At 47.6% G+C, this 19,573-nt stretch overlaps 1 protein-coding gene across 1 annotated transcript in view; it reads right to left on the reverse strand.

Annotated features, from left to right (window-relative positions):
• The window catches only part of LOC124036674 (PDZ domain-containing protein 2-like), a 217,644-nt gene that overhangs the window by 47,941 nt on the left and 150,130 nt on the right, over positions 1-19,573 (reverse strand). The window contains 7 exon segments of the mRNA XM_046351518.1: positions 1,917-2,151; positions 4,011-4,105; positions 4,108-4,180; positions 4,182-4,199; positions 7,120-7,239; positions 11,073-11,221; positions 11,826-11,925. Coding sequence (XP_046207474.1) covers positions 1,917-2,151; positions 4,011-4,105; positions 4,108-4,180; positions 4,182-4,199; positions 7,120-7,239; positions 11,073-11,221; positions 11,826-11,925 — 790 coding nt within the window.

Consider the following 19,573-nt stretch of genomic DNA (forward strand, 5'->3'; position numbering starts at 1 on the left):
CAAGGACACAGGGAGGATGAGCAAGATGCAATTCTAACTATTCTTAAAATGTCCCGTCTTCTAAGCCATCAGTCTTTCTCTTCTTCCTCCATAGTTGCAGGTGATGAAATGGAGCCTGGATCAACTCCTATTTCAGTAATAGCCAAAAGCCTGGAGAGGGCAATATGAAATGGAGGCTGGATCAACTCCTATTTCAGTCATAGCCAAAAGCATGGAGAGGGCAATATGAAATGGAGGCTGGATCAACTCCTATTTCAGTCATAGCCAAAAGCATGGAGAGGGCAATATGAAATGGAGGCTGGATCAACTCTGCTATTTCAGTCATAGCCAAAAGCATGGAGAGGGCAATATGAAATGGAGGCTGGATCAACTCCTATTTCAGTCATAGCCAAAAGCATGGAGAGGGCAATATGAAATGGAGGCTGGATCAACTCCTATTTCAGTCATAGCCAAAAGCATGGAGAGGGCAATATGAAATGGAGGCTGGATCAACTCCTATTTCAGTCATAGCCAAAAGCATGGAGAGGGCAATATGAAATGGAGGCTGGATCAACTCCTATTTCAGTCATAGCCAAAAGCATGGAGAGGGCAATATGAAATGGAGGCTGGATCAACTCCTATTTCAGTCATAGCCAAAAGCATGGAGAGGGCAATATAAAATGGAGGCTGGATCAACTCCTATTTCAGTCATAGCCAAAAGCATGGAGAGGGCAATATGAAATGGAGGCTGGATCAACTCCTATTTCAGTCATAGCCAAAAGCATGGAGAGGGCAATATGAAATGGAGGCTGGATCAACTCCTATTTCAGTCATAGCCAAAAGCATGGAGAGGGCAATATGAAATGGAGGCCAACGATGAAGTGAACCACACGACAGCACAGAGAGCCTCTCTGTGAAAGGCAGACCACTCTCAACGAGAGACACGCTCATTAAAGTGGAAATCTGCGATTGGTACATCCATTTTTTTGGACAAAATCGAATCTGGTTTTACTTCAATGTTTGTAAACAAACACTGTATACCTTCAAAACATGATAAAAATTACAATTGTGATATCATGGATGGTCAGTTCTTGTAGTCGTAGCTCTGTCTATGAATGTGAGAGTGGTAACATTTCTCCAGCCCCATTCCCTTATTTGTTTACCAAAACTGTGGAGGGGTTTCTGCTTTATGGCTGAACTGACAAAGACATCTCCAGGTGTTTAGCAATCCTTCATTTTACCAAAAATTACTCTGCTGTGTTCTAAGACTAACAGGTTTGGACCCTGGTAGGCCAGGTTTGGACCCTGGTAGGACAGGTTTTAACCCTGGTAGGCCAGGTTTGGACCCTGGTAGGCCAGGTTTGGACCCTGGTAGGACACTCTCTTATTTATCAAATGTTATCTGCTGTGTTCCAAGACTAACAGGTTTTGACCCTGGTAGGACAGGTTCTTACCCTGGCAGGACAGGTTTGAACCCTGGCAGGACAGGTTTGAACCCTGGCAGGACAGGTTTGAACCCTGGCAGGACAGGTTTGAACCCTGGCAGGACAGGTTTTGACCCTGGTAGGACAGGTTCTTACCCTGGCAGGACAGGTTTGAACCATGGCAGGACAGGTTTTGACCCTGGTAGGACAGGTTCTTACCCTGGCAGGACAGGTTTGAACCCTGGCAGGACAGTGAGTTGGTGAGAGGATTTTGGAGTGTGGCTACTATACTGTCGGCCCATAGCATCTCCTGACACCACTCTTTACCATTGCCACTTGGAATAGTTTAGACAGTCAGAATAGTAAAGAATAGATCTAACGGAGTATTTAATATCTTACTAAACTAATGTCATCTCAAATCAACAAAAGCCCAATCTAACACACTGACTGAACTGAGATAAACAGCTAAAGTGAAAGATACCCCACTCCGTTCAACCCTACTTTCTCTGGTACCTTTGTTGAGTGTAACCTCCATGATGATGCGGTCTTTGGGGCCAGGACCTGGGGGTCCCTTGCGGGCTTCGGGGGGTTCGGCGAAGGTGGTGGTTACTGGGGTGGGGTTGCCCCCGCTGGCGTTGGAGTTCGGGGAGGAGGAGCGGCTGAGAAGGGTGGGGGTGGGGCATGGCGTCAGGCTGGGGCTTCGGAGACGTGTCCGTACTGTTAGAGTCACCACACCCTTTTTCAGTTGCTGCAGGGGACCAGAGACAGGACACAGAGACAGGACCAGAGACAGGACACAGAGACAGGACCAGAGACAGGACCAGAGACAGGACACAGAGACAGGACCAGAGACAGGACACAAAGACATGACACAGAGACAGGACACAGAGACAGGACCAGAGACAGGACCAGAGACAGGACACAGAGACAGGACACAGAGACAGGACACAGAGACAGGACCAGAGACAGGACCAGAGACAGGACCAGAGACAGGACACAGAGACAGGACACAGAGACAGGACACAGAGACAGGACACAGCGACAGGACACAGAGACAGGACACAGAGACAGGACACAGAGACAGGACACAGAGACAGGACACAGAGACAGGACCAGAGACAGGACACAGAGACAGGACCAGAGACAGGACACAGAGACAGGACACAGGGACAGGACCAGAGACAGGACACAAAGACAGGACACAGGGACAGGACACAGAGACAGGACACAGGGACAGGACACAGAGACAGGACACAGGGACAGGACACAGCGACAGGACACAGGGACAGGACACAGAGACAGGACACAGGGACAGGACACAGAGACAGGACACAGAGACAGGACACAGGGACAGGACCGGAGACAGGACACAGAGACAGGACACAGGGACAGGACACAGAGACAGGACACAGGGACAGGACACAGAGACAGGACACAGGGACAGGACCGGAGACACAGTATTAGGACCAGAAAAACAACGACAACAACATTAACAAGAACAGAGCGTCATACTGATTACAGGCATGACTCTCATTGATTGGTCAAAAGCCACTGACATGCATCACTTCTGATTTAAGGGTTATCCTCCAAAAGGGATTTATGAAAAACCTGTGAATTTAGGTACCTTGAAGGTCTGGATGGCCTAAACCTTAATCCTAACCCAGACTGTTACCTTGAAGGTCTGGATGGCCTAACCCTAATCCTAACCCAAACTGTTACCTTGAAGATCTAGATGGCCTAAACCCTAATCCTAATCCAGACTGTTACGTTGAAGGTCTGGATGGCCTAAACCTTAATCATAATCCTAACCCTAACCCAGACTGTTACGTTGAAGGTCTGGATGGCCTAAACCTTAATCATAATCCTAACCCTAACCCAGACTGTTACCTTGAAGGTCTGGATGGCCTAAACCTTAATCCTAACCCAGACTGTTACCTTGAAGGTCTGGATGGCCTTAACCTTAATCCTAACCCAGACTGTTACCTTGAAGGCCTGGATGGCCTAAACCTTAATCCTAATCCAGACTGTTACCTTGAAGGTCTGGATGGCCTAAACCTTAATCCTAATCCAGACTGTTACCTTGAAGGTCTGGATGGCCTAAACCTTAATCCTAACCCTAATCCTAATCCAGACTGTTACCTTGCAGGTCTGGATGGCCTAAACCTTAACCCTAACCCAGACTGTTACCTTGCAGGTCTGGATGGCCTAAACCTTAATCATAATCCTAACCCTAACCCAGACTGTTACCTTAAAGGTCTGGATGGCCTAAACCTTAATCCTAACCCAGACTGTTACCTTGAAGGTCTGGATGGCCTAAACCTTAATCCTAATCCAGACTGTTACCTTGAAGGTCTGGATGGCCTAAACCTTAATCCTAATCCAGACTGTTACCTTGCAGGTCTGGATGGCCTAAACCTTAATCCTAACCCTAATCCTAATCCAGACTGTTACCTTGCAGGTCTGGATGGCCTAAACCTTAATCCTAATCCAGACTGTTACCTTGAAGGTCTAGATGGCCTAAACCTTAATCCTAACCCTAATCCTAATCCAGACTGTTACCTTGAAGGTCTGGATGGCCTAAACCTTAACCCTAACCCAGACTGTTACCTTGAAGGTCTGGATGGCCTGCTGGTGGGTCAGGCCCTGGAGAGAGTCTCCATTCACCTCCAGAATCTCATCTCCCTCTTTCAGTCGTCCGTCTATATCGCTGCTCCGTTAGGGAAGATAGTCTTGACAAAGATCCCCATCCTTCCTCGGGCAGAGTCCTGACCTCCGGGGGATGCTGAACCCCAGTCCCTAACACACACACACTGGGGGGGGACACACACACACAAACAAAGGTTTCACAACTGGGGGGAGCACAACCAACTACCAACAATACTGTCTGAACCCCAGGGCCAAAAACCCACACACTTCATTCAGAACCAAACTGTAGGAAGCACTAAGAGCCAGACTCATTACATGTGCGTACCAGGTATGTGCCCAACCACACACGAACACGTGAAAAGGACTTGGCTTCTCTAGACCCTGCAGAGTGTTTCAACATGCAAACACACATTCACTGTAAAATTGTATCAAGCTTCTGACTAAAATATACCAAGATTAATAGGATGTGACTTTTATACACTATACAACTCAATTCCAATAGCACACTTCTCTGTTTCCTGGTCTGTCAATGATGTTTATCATGAAGGACTGTATGTCTGGGGGGGTGGGACTGTATGTCTCTGGGGTGGGGACTGTATGTCTGGGTGGGGACTATATATGGGGGGGGGGGGGACTGTATATCAGGGGGAGGAGAAGGTATGTCTGGGTGGGGACTATATATCTGGGGGAGGACTGTATGTCTGGGGGGAGAAGGACTGTATGTCTGGGGGGGGGAGAAGGACTGTATGTCTGGGGGAGGAGAAGGACTGTATATCAGGGGGGAGGAGAAGGACTGTATATCTGGGGGGAGGAGAAGGACTGTATGTCTGGGGGGTGGGGAGGGACTGTATGTCTGGGGGGGGGAGAAGGACTGTATATCTGGGGGGAGGAGAAGGACTGTATGTCTGGGGGGGGTGAGGGACTGTATGTCTGGGGGGAGGAGAAGGACTGTATATCTGGGGGGGGAGAAGGACTGTATATCTGGGGGGAGGAGAAGGACTGTATATCTGGGGGGAGGAGAAGGACTGTATATCTGGGGGAGGAGAAGGAGAAGGACTGTATGTCTGGGGGGGGGAGAAGGACTGTATGTCTGGGTGGGGGGCAGAAGGACTGTATGTCTGGGTGGGGGAGAGAAGGACTGTATGTCTGGGTGGGGGGCAGAAGGACTGTATGTCTGGGTGGGGGGAGAAGGACTGTATGTCTGGGTGGGGGGCAGAAGGACTGTATGTCTGGGTGGGGGGCAGAAGGACTGTATGTCTGGGTGGGGGGAGAAGGACTGTATATCTGGGGGGGGGGAAGGAGAAGGCCTGTATGTCTGGGGAGGAGAAGGACTATATATCTGGGGGGGGACTATATATCTGGGGGGACTATATATCTGGGTGGGGACTATATATCTGGGGGGACTATATATCTGGGGGGGCTATATATCTGGGGGGGACTATATATGGGGGGGGACTATATATCTGGGGGGGGACTATTTATCTTGGGGGGCTATATATCTTGGGGGGGCTATATATCTGGGGGGGACTATATATCTGGGGGGACTATATATCTTGGGGGGGGACTATATATCTGGGGGGACTATATATCTTGGGGGGGACTATATATCTGGGGGGGGACTATATATCTTGGGGGGACTATATATCTGGGGGGGACTATATATCTGGGGGGGACTATATATCTGGGGGGGGGGACTATATATCTGGGGGGCTATATATGGGGGGGGGGGACTATATATCTTGGGGGGACTATATATCTGGGGGGGGACTATATATCTGGGGGGGGACTATATATCTTGGGGGGGCTATATATCTGGGGGGGGGGCTATATATCTGGTGGGGGCTATATATCTGGGGGGGGACTATATATCTTGGGGGGACTATATATCTGGGGGGGGGACTATATATCTTGGGGGGGGACTATATATCTGGGGGGACTATATATCTTGGGGGGACTATATATCTGGGGGGGACTATATATCTGGGGGGGACTATATATCTTGGGGGGACTATATATCTGGGGGGGCTATATATCTGGGGGGACTATATATCTTGGGGGGGACTATATATCTGGGGGGGACTATATATCTGGGGGGGACTATATATCTGGGGGGGACTATATATCTTGGGGGGCTATATATCTGGGGGGCTATATATCTGGGGGGGCTATATATCTGGGGGGGACTATATATCTTGGGGGGGGGGACTATATATCTGGGGGGGACTATATATCTTGGGGGGGGACTATATATCTGGGGGGGACTATATATCTTGGGGGGACTATATATCTGGGGGGGGACTATATATCTGGGGGGGACTATATATCTTGGGGGGACTATATATCTGGGGGGCTATATATCTGGGGGGACTATATATCTTGGGGGGACTATATATCTGGGGGGGACTATATATCTGGGGGGACTATATATCTGGGGGGACTATATATCTTGGGGGGACTATATATCTGGGGGGACTATAAATCTGGGGGGGACTATATATCTGGGGGGACTATATATCTGGGGGGACTATATATCTTGGGGGGCTATATATCTGGGGGGGACTATATATCTGCGGGGGGGACTATATATCTGGGGGGGGACTATATATCTTGGGGGGTGGACTATATATCTGGGGGGGGGGGACTATATATCTTGGGGGGGACTATATATGGGGGGGGACTATATATTTACATTTACATTTAAGTCATTTAGCAGACGCTCTTGGGGGGACTATATACCTGGGGGGACTATATATCTTGGGGGGACTATATATCTGGGGGGCCTATATATCTGGGGGGGGACTATATATCATGGGGGAGGGCTATATATCTGGGGGATGTTTACCGACTATGATGACAGACAACAGATAAATAAAGACCATTCAGTCACATCCTGGGAGGGAGGTAGTGGGATCAGTGCCTAGTGTGGTGAGCAGTGTGTGTGTGTGTGTGTGTGTGTGTGTGTGTGTGTGTGTGTGTGTGTGTGTGTGTGTGTGTGTGTGTGTGTGTGTGTGTGTGTGTGTGTGTGTGTGTGTGTGTGTGTGTGTGTGTGTGTGTGTGTGTGCTCGCTCACCTTTCCCTGTCCTTTCATGAGGACTATGTTGGATATAATAGACGGCTGGGCCAGTCGCCATGGAGACTCCACTTGAAAGGTGCTCAGGGAGCGAGCTGATTTCTTAACTATCTGGTACTCCTACAGACAGAGACAATGAGACAGAGAGACGGAGAGACAGACAGCGATAGAGAGACAGCGAGAGAGAGACAGCGAGAGAGAGACAGCGAGGGAGAGACAGCGAGAGAGAGACAGGGAGAGAGAGACAGTGAGAGGGACAGCGAGAGGGACAGCGAGAGGGACAGTGAGAGAGACAGTGAGAGACAGTGAGAGACAGTGAGAGAGACAGTGAGAGAGAGAGAGACAGCGAGAGAGAGACAGTGAGAGAGGGACAGTGAGAGAGACAGCGTGAGGGACAGCGAGAGAGAGAGACAGTGAGAGAGAGACAGCGAGAGAGAGAGACAGTGAGAGAGACAGCGAGAGAGAGACAGCGAGAGAGAGACAGCGAGAGAGAGACCGTGAGAGAGACAGAGAGAGAGACAGTGAGAGGGACAGGGAGAGAGACATCGAGAGAGAGAGAGACAGCGAGAGAGAGAGAGACAGCGAGACAGAGAGAGAGACAGACAGTGAGAGAGAGAGAGAGACAGCGAGAGAGAGAGAGAGAGAGAGAGAGAGAGAGAGAGAGAGAGAGAGAGAGAGAGAGAGAGAGAGAGAGAGAGAGAGAGAGAGAGAGAGTGAGAGGGACAGTGAGAGGGACAGTGAGAGAGACAGTGAGAGACAGTGAGAGAGACAGCGAGAGAGAGAGACAGTGAGAGATTCAGCGAGAGAGAGACAGCGAGAGGGACAGTGAGAGAGACAGTGAGAGGGACAATGAGGGAGACAGCGAGAGGGACAGTGAGAGAGACAGTGAAAGAGAGAGACAGTGAGAGAGAGACCGTGAGAGAGACAGAGAGAGAGACAGAGAGAGAGACAGCGAGAGAGAGACAGCGAGAGAGAGACAGCGAGAGAGAGACCGTGAGAGAGACAGAGAGAGAGACAGTGAGAGGGACAGTAAGAGGGACAGGGAGAGGGACAGGGAGAGAGAGAGACATCGAGAGAGAGAGAGACAGCGAGACAGAGAGAGAGAGAGAGAGAGACAGCGAGACAGGGAGAGAGAGAGACAATGAGAGAGAGAGAGACAGCGAGAGAGAGAGAGAGAGAGAGAGACAGTGAGAGGGACAGTGAGAGAGACAGTGAGAGAGACAGTGAGAGAGACAGCGAGAGAGAGAGACAGTGAGAGATTCAGCGAGAGAGAGACAGCGAGAGGGACAGTGAGAGAGACAGCGAGAGGGACAGTGAGAGAGACAGTGAAAGAGAGAGACAGTGAGAGAGAGACCATGAGAGAGACAGAGGGAGAGAGAGACAGCGAGAGACAGAGACAGTGAGAGAGAGACAGCGAGAGAGAGACAGAGAGAGAGACAGTGAGAGGGACAGTGAGAGAGACAGCGAGAGAGAGAGAGACAGCGAGAGAGAGAGAGACAGCGAGAGAGAGACAGCGAGAGAGAGACAGCGAGAGAGAGAACGTGAGAGAGACAGAGAGAGAGAGAGACAGTGAGAGAGACAGCGAGAGAGAGAGACAGCGAGAGAGAGAGACAGCGAGAGAGAGAGACAGCGAGAGAGAGACAGCGAGAGAGAGACAGCGAGAGAGAGACCGTGAGAGAGAGAGACAGCGAGAGAGAGAGACAGAGAGAGACAGTGAGAGAGAGAGACAGCGAGAGAGAGATATCGAGAGAGAGAGATAGACAGAGCACTGATTAGACAACATCAATGTAACAACTAGGCCTTTTTTCTAGTTCCAGTTACGTCTCAAAAAATGTGTGAGAGGGCACAACATTTACACCTTTGATTTAAAGGCTACAGCCACTTGCTGGCAAACACTAGGAAACATTGGTCAATCTGCCCTTGATTAACTCAGCAATTAGCAGTAGCCAACCAGGGCATTGTTGTGATAGGGGAGGCTGAAGGGGCCAAACTGAGAGGGTAGGCTGAAAGACAGGGGAGAGAGGACAGGCAGACAGCCAAACTGAAAGGAAGGCTGAGAGGCAAGCTGAAAGACAGGGGAGAGAGGACAGGCAGACAGCCAAACTGAGAGGGTAGGCTGAAAGACAGGGGAGAGGAAGGCTGAGAGGAAGGCTGAGATGGTAGGCTGAAAGACAGGGGAGAGCGGACAGGCAGACAGCCAAACTGAGAGGGTAGGCTGAAAGACAGGGGAGAGGAAGGCTGAGAGGAAGGCTGAGAGGGTAGGCTGAAAGACAGGGGAGAGCGGACAGACAGACAGCCAAACTGAAAGGAAGGCTGAGAGGAAGGCTGAGAGGAAGGCTGAGAGGCAGGCTGAGAGGAAGGCTGAGAGGCAGGCTGAGAGGCAGGCTGAGAGGAAGGCTGAGAGGCAGGCTGAGAGGAAGGCTGAGAGGCCACTCTGAGAGGAAAGTCTGAGAGGCAGGCTGAGAGGCCAGTCTGAGAGGCCAGTCTGAGAGGCCAGTCTGAGAGGCAGGCTGAGAGGCCAGTCTGAGAGGCAGGCTGAGAGGCCAGTCTGAGAGGCCAGTCTGAGAGGCAGGCAGAGAGGCAGGCTGAGAGGCAGGCTGAGAGGCAGGCTGATGGGAGGCAAGCCTGATGGGAGGCAGGCTGAGAGGGGGCAGGCTGATGGGACAAGGGGCAGTATATCTATCAGCCTGAGGCTGAGCCTGTGGGGACAAGGGGCTATCAGTCTGATGGGAGGCAGGCAGAGCCTGAGGCAGGCTATGCCTGATGGGACAGGCAGTATATCTATCAGCCTGTGGGGACAAGGCAGGCTGAGGGGAGTATATCTATCAGCCTGATGGGAGAGGCAGGCCTGATGGGAGGCAGGCTGGGGACAAGGGGAGGCCAGTCTGATGGGACAGGCAGATGGGACAAGGGGCAGGCCTGATGGGCAGGCAGTACATCTATCAGCCTGATGGGACAAGGGGAATATACAGTATATCTATCAGCCTGATGGGACAAGGGGAATATACAGTATATCTATCAGCCTGATGGGACAAGGGGAATATACAGTATATCTATCAGCCTGATGGGACAAGGGGAATATACAGTATATCTATCAGCCTGATGGGACAAGTGGAATATACAGTATATCTATCAGCCTGAGGAGGGAGCAGAACAGGCTTTTGCTGTATAGCCTATTTAAAGCCAATCCAGCCACGGAGAGGTCAGAGACACAGATACAGTATCTCTATGAGAGGAGACGGGAGATACGGAGGCTAGGTTGCTCGTGTATGTCTGTTAAACTTTCAAGGGAAATACCGTTTTGCATGATTTAATAATGGGGATCATTTTAGCTCCCTAAGTAGGGGTGGAACCCAGCAGACAAGCAGGTCAGACAAGCAGGTCTTCAGAGGACTGGAGCTGAGCACCACAGCTAGGTTTAATCAGCTTCCCCTTCAAGGAAAAGTTCCCCATGGGGATATTACATTATTCCTTGACCTTCACCCTTTGACCTCTTCTGTTGTATAATGACAAGCCTTTGGGTTGGATGTGATTGGCTAAGTTTAGGGTTAGGTGTGGGATTTCAACCAGTAACCTTGTGCATGGCAACCCTGGCAACCCGCAGGAATAACAACATCCCCCGGACACTGATCTAGTGACTCCTGACCTCTGCCCTCTGACCTACTGACCTGTCAGACCCCCGGACACTGATCTAGTGACTCCTGACCTCTGACCTACTGACCAGTCAGATCCCCGGACATTGACCTAGTGACTCCTGACCTCTGCCCTCTGACCTACTGACCAGTCAGATCCCCAGACACTGACCTCTGCCCTCTGACCTACTGACCAGTCAGATCCCCGGACATTGACCTAGTGACTCCTGACCTCTGCCCTCTGCCCTCTGACCTACTGACCAGTCAGATCCCTGGACATTGACCTAGTGACTCCTGACCTCTGCCCTTTGACCTACTGACCTGTCGGATGCCTACAGTGTCTAACTGCTGAGGCAGGGAGTGTTTGCGTCCACCTCGTGTCGGTTTGTCCACCATGTCACTTCCTGCCTCTCCATTCTCCACAATCAGCTCGTCATCCTCTCCAACAGACTCCAGACGACTACCGCCCCCTGAAACACAAACCAGGAAGTCTTACGAGCCAATCAGCTCCTCTGAAACACAATACAGGACGTCTCACTATCCAATCGTCTCCTTCCGTCTTCATGGCAGAGCCTAGTGGTCTATGTCCTCATCTGTTGTCCGTGTCCTCAGAAAATAACACGGCAACATTACTGTCAATGACAGTGGTTCAAACCATAATGGATATCAAATGAAAAGATGGAAAGTTCAAACAAGGTGTGACATTAGAATGATCCTCCCCCTTTTAATTGTGTTGTTTTGAAATCTCTTGAGGCGCCTACAGTTTCAGTATGGTTGACTAGCTTATGGGGTAAACCTGACTTATTTTCAGCTGGAGCAAATAACTGTGTGGCATGTCTGTCTCTCCCTCTGTCTGTCTCTCCCTCTGTCTGTCTCTCCCTCTGTCTGTCTCTCCGTCTGTCTGTCTGTCTGTCTGTCTGTCTGTCTGTCTGTCTGTCTGTCTGTCTGTCTGTCTGTCTGTCTGTCTGTCTGTCTGTCTGTCTGTCTGTCTGTCTGTCTGTCTGTCTGTCTGTCTGTCTGTCTGTCTGTCTGTCTGTCTGTCTTCCACAGGCCATGTTGTCCTCTCTAACCTACCTTGTGATCTGCTCCTGAACTTCATGGATGTGGGAGAGCGGCAGGTTTCTTTCTGTCCTTCCACCCGGCCTCGGTCCTCTAGCTTCTCCAGATCAGTCAGCTGCCAGAAGGAAACATCACTAAATTAATGCTGCATGTCAAGAAACTATCTGAGCCAGCCCAGTACAGTTTAGGTTGGCACAATAGTGTGAAAAGTGCAAGTGTGAATCCAATTTGTAAAGTTCTAGACAGCAGAGAGAGAAATGGAGAAATGTGAGGATTTTAAACAAAAAAGGATTGGATTTGGACTGTTATGCAGAATGGGTTCATATCTAATATTTACAAACAGTACATGGGCTGCCACGAGCTGATAACTAACAGACAACAGGAATCATTTTCCTACCTAATGGTTTCCAGAGGTTTCCAACATGGAGACGGGTATTAGGTATTTGTTTACTTTCCTCTGACTTGCCAAACACTTGCTGAGAGCAGAAGGAATGTACCACACCACATGTACACGTCTGACCTCACACAGCGAGCAGGGAAGAAACCAAGCTGGAAACACCCGACAGTTGATATTCCAGAACTCTGGAACTCTAGAATTTAGAACACTCACAAACCAAAACGGGGGAAGTTCTAGCTCTTAGGAGAACTCGGCATAAAACATTTTTAAGTGTTTTCCTTTAAGATTTCCCTTAAGGAATCATTTTCCCTTACATTTTTAAGGGTGTTGCATAGAGCCCCTCAATCATTTTCCTTAGGTACAGGGCCTTCAGAAAGTATTCATACCCCTTGACTTATTCCACATTGTGTTGTGTTACAGCCTGAATTCAAAAGGGATTAAATATATGTTTTTCTTCTCATCCATCTACACACATTACCCCCTAATGACATCACAATAACCCCTAATGACATCACAATACCCCCTAATGACTTCACAATAACCCCTAAAGACATCACAATACCCCCTAATGACATCACAATACCCCCTAATGACATCACAATACCCCCTAATTTCTTCACACTACCCCCTAATGACATCACAATACCCCCTAATGACAGCACAATACCCCGTATTGTCAAAGTGAAAACATATTTTAATTTTTCAGGTTATTGTCCTGCTGAAAGGTGAGTTTGTCTCCCAGTGTCTGGTGGAAAGCAGACTGAACCAGGTTTTCCTCCAGGATTTTGCCCGTGCTTAGCTCTGTTCAGTTACTTTTCATCCTAATAAAAACTCCCGAGTCCTTGCCGATGACAAGCATACCCATAACATGATGCAGCCACCACCATACTTGAAGATATGAAGAGTGGTACTCAGTGATGTGTTGTGTTTGATTGGCCCGAAACAACGCTTACCTTCTAGGGAGTTTTTCCTAGCCACCGTGCTTCTACACCTGCATTGCTTGCTGTTTGGGGTTTTAGGCTGGGTTTCTGTACAGCACTTTGAGATATCAGCTGATGTACGAAGGGCTATATAAATAAATTTGATTTGATTTGATTTGCATTCAGGACATACAGTACATTTCTTTGCCACATTTTTTGTAGTTTTACTTTAGTTCCTTTGTAGGAATATTTTTATTCTGTTCAGGCTTCCATCTTTTCATTCAGGACAGATCTTTCAGTTCACAGCTTCTACAACCATTTTATTGACAGATCTTTCAGCTCACAGCTTCTACAACCATTTTATTGACAGATCTTTCAGTTCACTGCTTCTACAACCATTTTATTGACAGATCTTTCAGCTCACAGCTTCTACAACCATTTTATTGACAGATCTTTCAGCTCACAGCTTCTACAACCATTTTATTGACAGATCTTTCAGCTCACAGCTTCTACAACCATTTTATTGACAGATCTTTCAGTTCACTGCTTCTACAACCATTTTATTGACAGATCTTTCAGTTCAAAGCTTCTACAACCATTCTATTGACAGGTCTTTCAGTTCACTGCTTCTACAACCATTTTATTGACAGATCTTTCAGTTCACTGCTTCTACAACCATTTTATTGACAGAACTTTCAACTTCTACAACCGTTTCTGAACCTTACCGTCTGGGTCTCAGACAGTATTTCTGGGGGAACTCGTGTTGATCTAGGCTCCAGCCTATTGGGGGGGTTATGTTTCAGGCCTACCCAGGCATTGACATACCGAGGTACTTAAACAGCTACCGCAGTTCCACAATACACAACCTCCATGTTGGCCGGTTTATCTAAATGAGTTGCTCATTTTAGCTGCTCAGAATTTTATACCGTGAAAAAAATCACCCCCCTGAGATACAGCCCATTGGGGGAAAAAAATGTTATTGATCATAAATGACCATATGACCAAGTAAATACCATAGAGCAAGTAAAACACTGGAATGGTAGATTTGCAAATAATGTAAATAGTAATAATAATAGTAATAATAAAAATAATGTAAATAGTCCGGGTGACTATTTGATGAATGAATGTTGTTGAAGCAGCCGGAAGCAAAGGGAGATGCCTACAGAAGGAAGGTGCTCTTACTCAACTCAATGTGATTTATTGGCATCCCAAAAGGCTCCCTATTCCCTATATAGTGCACTACTTTAGACCAGAGCCCTAAGTTTTTCCAAGATGGCATAGCAGTTCAGACGTCTTTTGTCCTCGTCTTATCGTGTCCCGTATATATATATATTTACAACTTTTTTCACATACATTTTATTTTTATTTTCCATCAACTCATCTTCAAAACACTCTCCTGCAACCCGCCTCACCAATTTATATTTATAAAAAAGTATTATTTACCTGAAATCTATAATCCTCCAAGAAGCTAGCCAGAAACTAGCCAGGAGCTAGCCAGAAGCTAATCCAGAAGCTAATCAGAAGCTAGTTCAGAAGCTAGCCAGGAGCTAATCAGAAACTAACCAGAAGCTAGCCCAGAAGCTAATCCAGAAGCTAATCAGAAGCTAGTTCAGATACTAGCCAGAAGCTAATCAGAAACTAGCCAGAAGCTAGCCAGGAGCTAATCCAGAAGAAAATCAGAAGCTAGTTCAGAAGCTAGTTAGCTTCTTTACTGGCAAATCGTTAGTATTCAGCTGACCACGGTTTGTGGTCATCAGCTATCCTTTAGCTCGAAAAAAATCTATCGCCAGTTTTGTACGGCGCAGCGCGGCTCGGAACGGAACATACCAGACCAATTTTTTCTCTCCATGTCCCTGGATTTCAACTGCTCTCTGGACATTCATACCCGGATCTCAAAGCTAGCTAGCTGCTATCCGTGTGACTATCGGCTTTCGTTGATTCCGGAGCAAACATAAATTATTCCGGAGCTATCCAGCTCCGTCAATCACTCCTGAGTTCCATCAATCACTCCTGGGCTGCAGTCACCTATCCGGACCCGTTTTACTGCCTACGCGGAGCCCCACCGGGCCTTCACAACTGGACTGCCGACGTTATCTACCCGAAGGAGATCCGGCTGGCTCCTCCGTCGCGACGTTACCTGAACGCCCATCTGCGGCCTGCTAACCGTTAGCTGTCTTAACGGCTGCTATCTGAATAGACAATCGGACTATTTATTTATTTTTATTATTATTATGTTTTCTTCTTGGGCCTCTTTATCTATTGTTTTTATTTTTGTTGTTTTTGTGTGATTTGGATTAATCCCCTCTACCACACGGAACCCCACTAATCTACTGACGGAACGCAAGAGGTGGCTAATAACAGACCTCCATCCTATGCTAGCTTGCTACCGATGGCCTGGCTAGCTGTCTAAATCGCCGTGACCCCCAAACCTGCCCTTAACCAACACAAAAACATCCTATGGCGTTCTGCATTAGCATCGAACAGCCCCCGTGATATGCAGCTGTTCAGGGAAGCTAGAAACCATTATACACAGGCAGTTAGAAAAGCCAAGGCTAGATTTTTCAAGCAGAAATTTGCTTCCTGCAACACTAACTCCAAAAAGTTCTGGGACACTGTAAAGTCCATGGAGAATAAGAACACCTCCTCCCAGCTGCCCACTGCACTGAAGATAGGAAACACTGTCACCACTTATAAATCCACCATGATTGAGAATTTCAATAAGCATTTTTCTACGGCTGGCCATGCTTTCCACCTGGCTACTCCTACCCCGGTCAACAGCACTGCACCCCCAACAGCAACTCGCCCAAGCCTTCCCCATTTCTCCTTCTCCCAAATCCATTCAGCTGATGTTCTGAAAGAGCTGCAAAATCTGGACCCCTACAAATCAGCCGGGCTAGACAATCTGGACCCTTTCTTTCTAAAATTATCTGCCGAAATTTTTGCCACCCCTATTACTAGCCTGTTCAACCTCTCTTTCGTGTCGTCTGAGATTTCCAAAGATTGGAAAGCAGCTGCGGTCATCCCCCTCTTCAAAGGGGGGGACACTCTTGACCCAAACTGCTACAGACCTATATCTATCCTACCATGTCTTTCTAAGGTCTTCGAAAGCCAAGTCAACAAACAGATTACCGACCATTTCGAATCTCACCATACCTTCTCTGCTATGCAATCTGGTTTCAGAGCTGGTCATGGGTGCACCTCAGCCACGCTCAAGGTCCTAAACGATATCTTAACTGCCATCGATAAGAAACATTACTGTGCAGCCGTATTCATTGATCTGGCCAAGACTTTCGACTCTGTCAATCACCACATCCTCATCGGCAGACTCGACAGCCTTGGTTTCTCAAATGATTGCCTCGCCTGGTTCACCAACTACTTCTCTGATAGAGTTCAGTGTGTCAAATCGGAGGGTCTGCTGTCCGGACCTATGGCAGTCTCTATGGGGGTGCCACAGGGTTCAATTCTTGGACCGACTCTCTTCTCTGTATACATCAATGAGGTCGCTCTTGCTGCTGGTTAGTCTCTGATCCACCTCTACGCAGACGACACTACGCAGACGACACCATTCTGTATACTTCCGGCCCTTCTTTGGACACTGTGTTAACAACCCTACAGGCAAGCTTCAATGCCATACAACTCTCCTTCCGTGGCCTCCAATTGCTCTTAAATACAAGTAAAACTAAATGCACGCTCTTCAACCGATCGCTACCTGCACCTACCCGCCTGTCCAACATCACTACTCTGGACGGCTCTGACTTAGAATACGTGGACAACTACAAATACCAGGTGTCTGGTTAGACTGTAAACTCTCCTTCCAGACCCATATCAAACATCTCCAATCCAAAGTTAAATCTAGAATTGGCTTCCTATTTCGCAACAAAGCATCCTTCACTCATGCTGCCAAACATACCCTCGTAAAACTCACCATCCTTCCAATCCTGGACTTTGGCGATGTCATTTACAAAATAGCCTCCAATACCCTACTCAACAAATTGGATGCAGTCTATCACAGTGCAATCCGTTTTGTCACCAAAGCCCCATATACTACCCACCGTTGCGACCTGTACGCTCTCGCTGGCTGGCCCTCGCTTCATACTCGTCGCCAAACCCACTGACTCCATGTCATCTACAAGACCCTGCTAGGTAAAGTCCCCCCTTATCTCAGCTCGCTGGTCACCATAGCATCTCCCACCTGTAGCACACGCTCCAGCAGGTATATCTCTCTAGTCACCCCCAAAACCAATTCTTTCTTTGGCCGCCTCTCTTTCCAGTTCTCTGCTGCCAATGACTGGAACGAACTACAAAAATCTCTGAAACTGGAAACACTTATCTCCCTCACTAGCTTTAAGCACCAACTGTCAGATCAACTCACAGATTACTGCACCTGTACATAGCCCACCTATTATTTAGCCCAAACAACTACCTCTTTCCCAACTGTATTTAATTAATTAATTTATTTTGCTCCTTTGCACCCCATTATTTTTATTTCTACTTTGCACATTCTTCCATTGCAAAACTACCATTCCAGTGTTTTACTTGCTATATTGTATTTACTTTGCCACCATGGCCTTTTTTGCCTTTACCTCCCTTCTCACCTCATTTGCTCACATTGTATATAGACTTGTTTATACTGTATTATTGACTGTATGTTTGTTTTACTCCATGTGTAACTCTGTGTCGTTGTATCTGTCGAACTGCTTTGCTTTATCTTGGCCAGGTCGCAATTGTAAATGAGAACTTGTTCTCAACTTGCCTACCTGGTTAAATAAAGGTGAACTAAATAAATAAATAAATGTTGTTTTTCTCAATTGACACAGAAATTATGTCTTGAGTTCTGGGACTCTTGCTTTAATCTTGAGTTAAGTGTATTTGTTTACAACATATCTTGAAGTGGAGTCTCTCAATAAGTTTAATTTGGTTATTTATATAGATAAAAAGAGACTCATATTCAATGGGGTCTATAATTTTTGACACCCAAGATAAATAATACAATCATACAAATACTGCGCTATATACATTTTTTAAAATGGGAATATGCATTATTTTATACGAATACAATTGCTCAGAGAACAATATTTTGTATAACAAGTAATACAAATATATACAAAAATATGGGATAAAAATGATTGGATCCCTGTTGTCAATACTCTAGAACCCTCCCCTGCTGTCAATACTCTAGAACCCTCCCCTATTGTCAATACTCTAGAACCCTCCCCTGTTGTCAATACTCTAGAACCCTCCCCTGTTGTCAATACTCTACACCCCTCCACTGTTGTCAATAATCTAGCATCCTCCCCTGTTGTCAATACTCTAGAACCCTCCGCTGTTGTCAATACTCTAGAACCCTCCCCTGTTGTCAGTACTCTAGAACCCTCCGCTGTTGTCAATACTCTAGAACCCTCCCCTGTTGTCAATACTCTAGCTTTGTCCCCTGCTGTCAATACTCTAGAACCCTCCCCTGTTGTCAATACTCTAGAACCCTCCCCTGTTGTCAATACTCTAGAACCCTCCCGTTGTCAATACTCTAGAACCCTCCCCTGCTGTCAAAACTCTAGCATCCTCCCCCTGTTGTCAATACTCTACACCCCTCCACTGTTGTCAATACTCTAGCATCCTCCCCTGCTGTCAATACTCTAGCATCCTCCCCTGTTGTCAATATTCTAGCATCCTCCCCTGTTGTCAATATTCTAGCATCCTCCCCTGTTGTCAATACTCTAGAACCCTCCCCTGTTGTCAATACTCTAGCATCCTCTCCTGTTGTCAGTACTCTAGAACACTCCCCTGTTGTCAATACTCTAGAACCCTCCCCTGTTTTCAATACTCTAGCACCCTCCCCTGTTTTCAATACTCCAGCATCCTCCCCTATTTGTCAATACTCTAGCATCCTCCCCTGCTGTCAATACTCCAGCATCCTCCCCTATTTGTCAATACTCTAGCATCCTCCCATGCTGTCAATACTCTAGCATCTCCCCTGTTTTGAATACTCTAGAACCCTCCCCTGTTTTGAATACTCTAGAACCCTCCCCTGTTTTGATTACTCTAGAACCCTCCCCTGTTTTGAATACTCTAGAACCCTCCCTTGTTTTGAATAGTCTAGAACCCTCCTCTGCCGTCAATACTCCAGAACCCTCCCCTGTTGTCAATACTCGATATCTTCAGCACTCCACAAACCAGGCCTTAATGGTAGAGTGGCCAGACAGAAGCCACTCCTCAGTAAAAGGCACATGACAGCCCACTTGGAGTTTGCCAAAAGGCAGCTGAAGGATTCTCAGACCATGAGAAACAACATTCTCTGGTCTGATGAAACCAAGACTTAATCATTTGTCTTGAATGCCAAGAGTCAAGTCTGGGGGAAACCTGGCACCATCCCTACGGTGAAGCATGCTGTTGGCACCTTGAGATGATCTGCAGAGAAGAATGGGAAAAACTCCCCAAATAAAGGTATA

This window comes from Oncorhynchus gorbuscha, linkage group LG05 (assembly GCF_021184085.1).
Source record: "Oncorhynchus gorbuscha isolate QuinsamMale2020 ecotype Even-year linkage group LG05, OgorEven_v1.0, whole genome shotgun sequence".
In the NCBI taxonomy this organism is placed as follows: domain Eukaryota; kingdom Metazoa; phylum Chordata; class Actinopteri; order Salmoniformes; family Salmonidae; genus Oncorhynchus; species Oncorhynchus gorbuscha.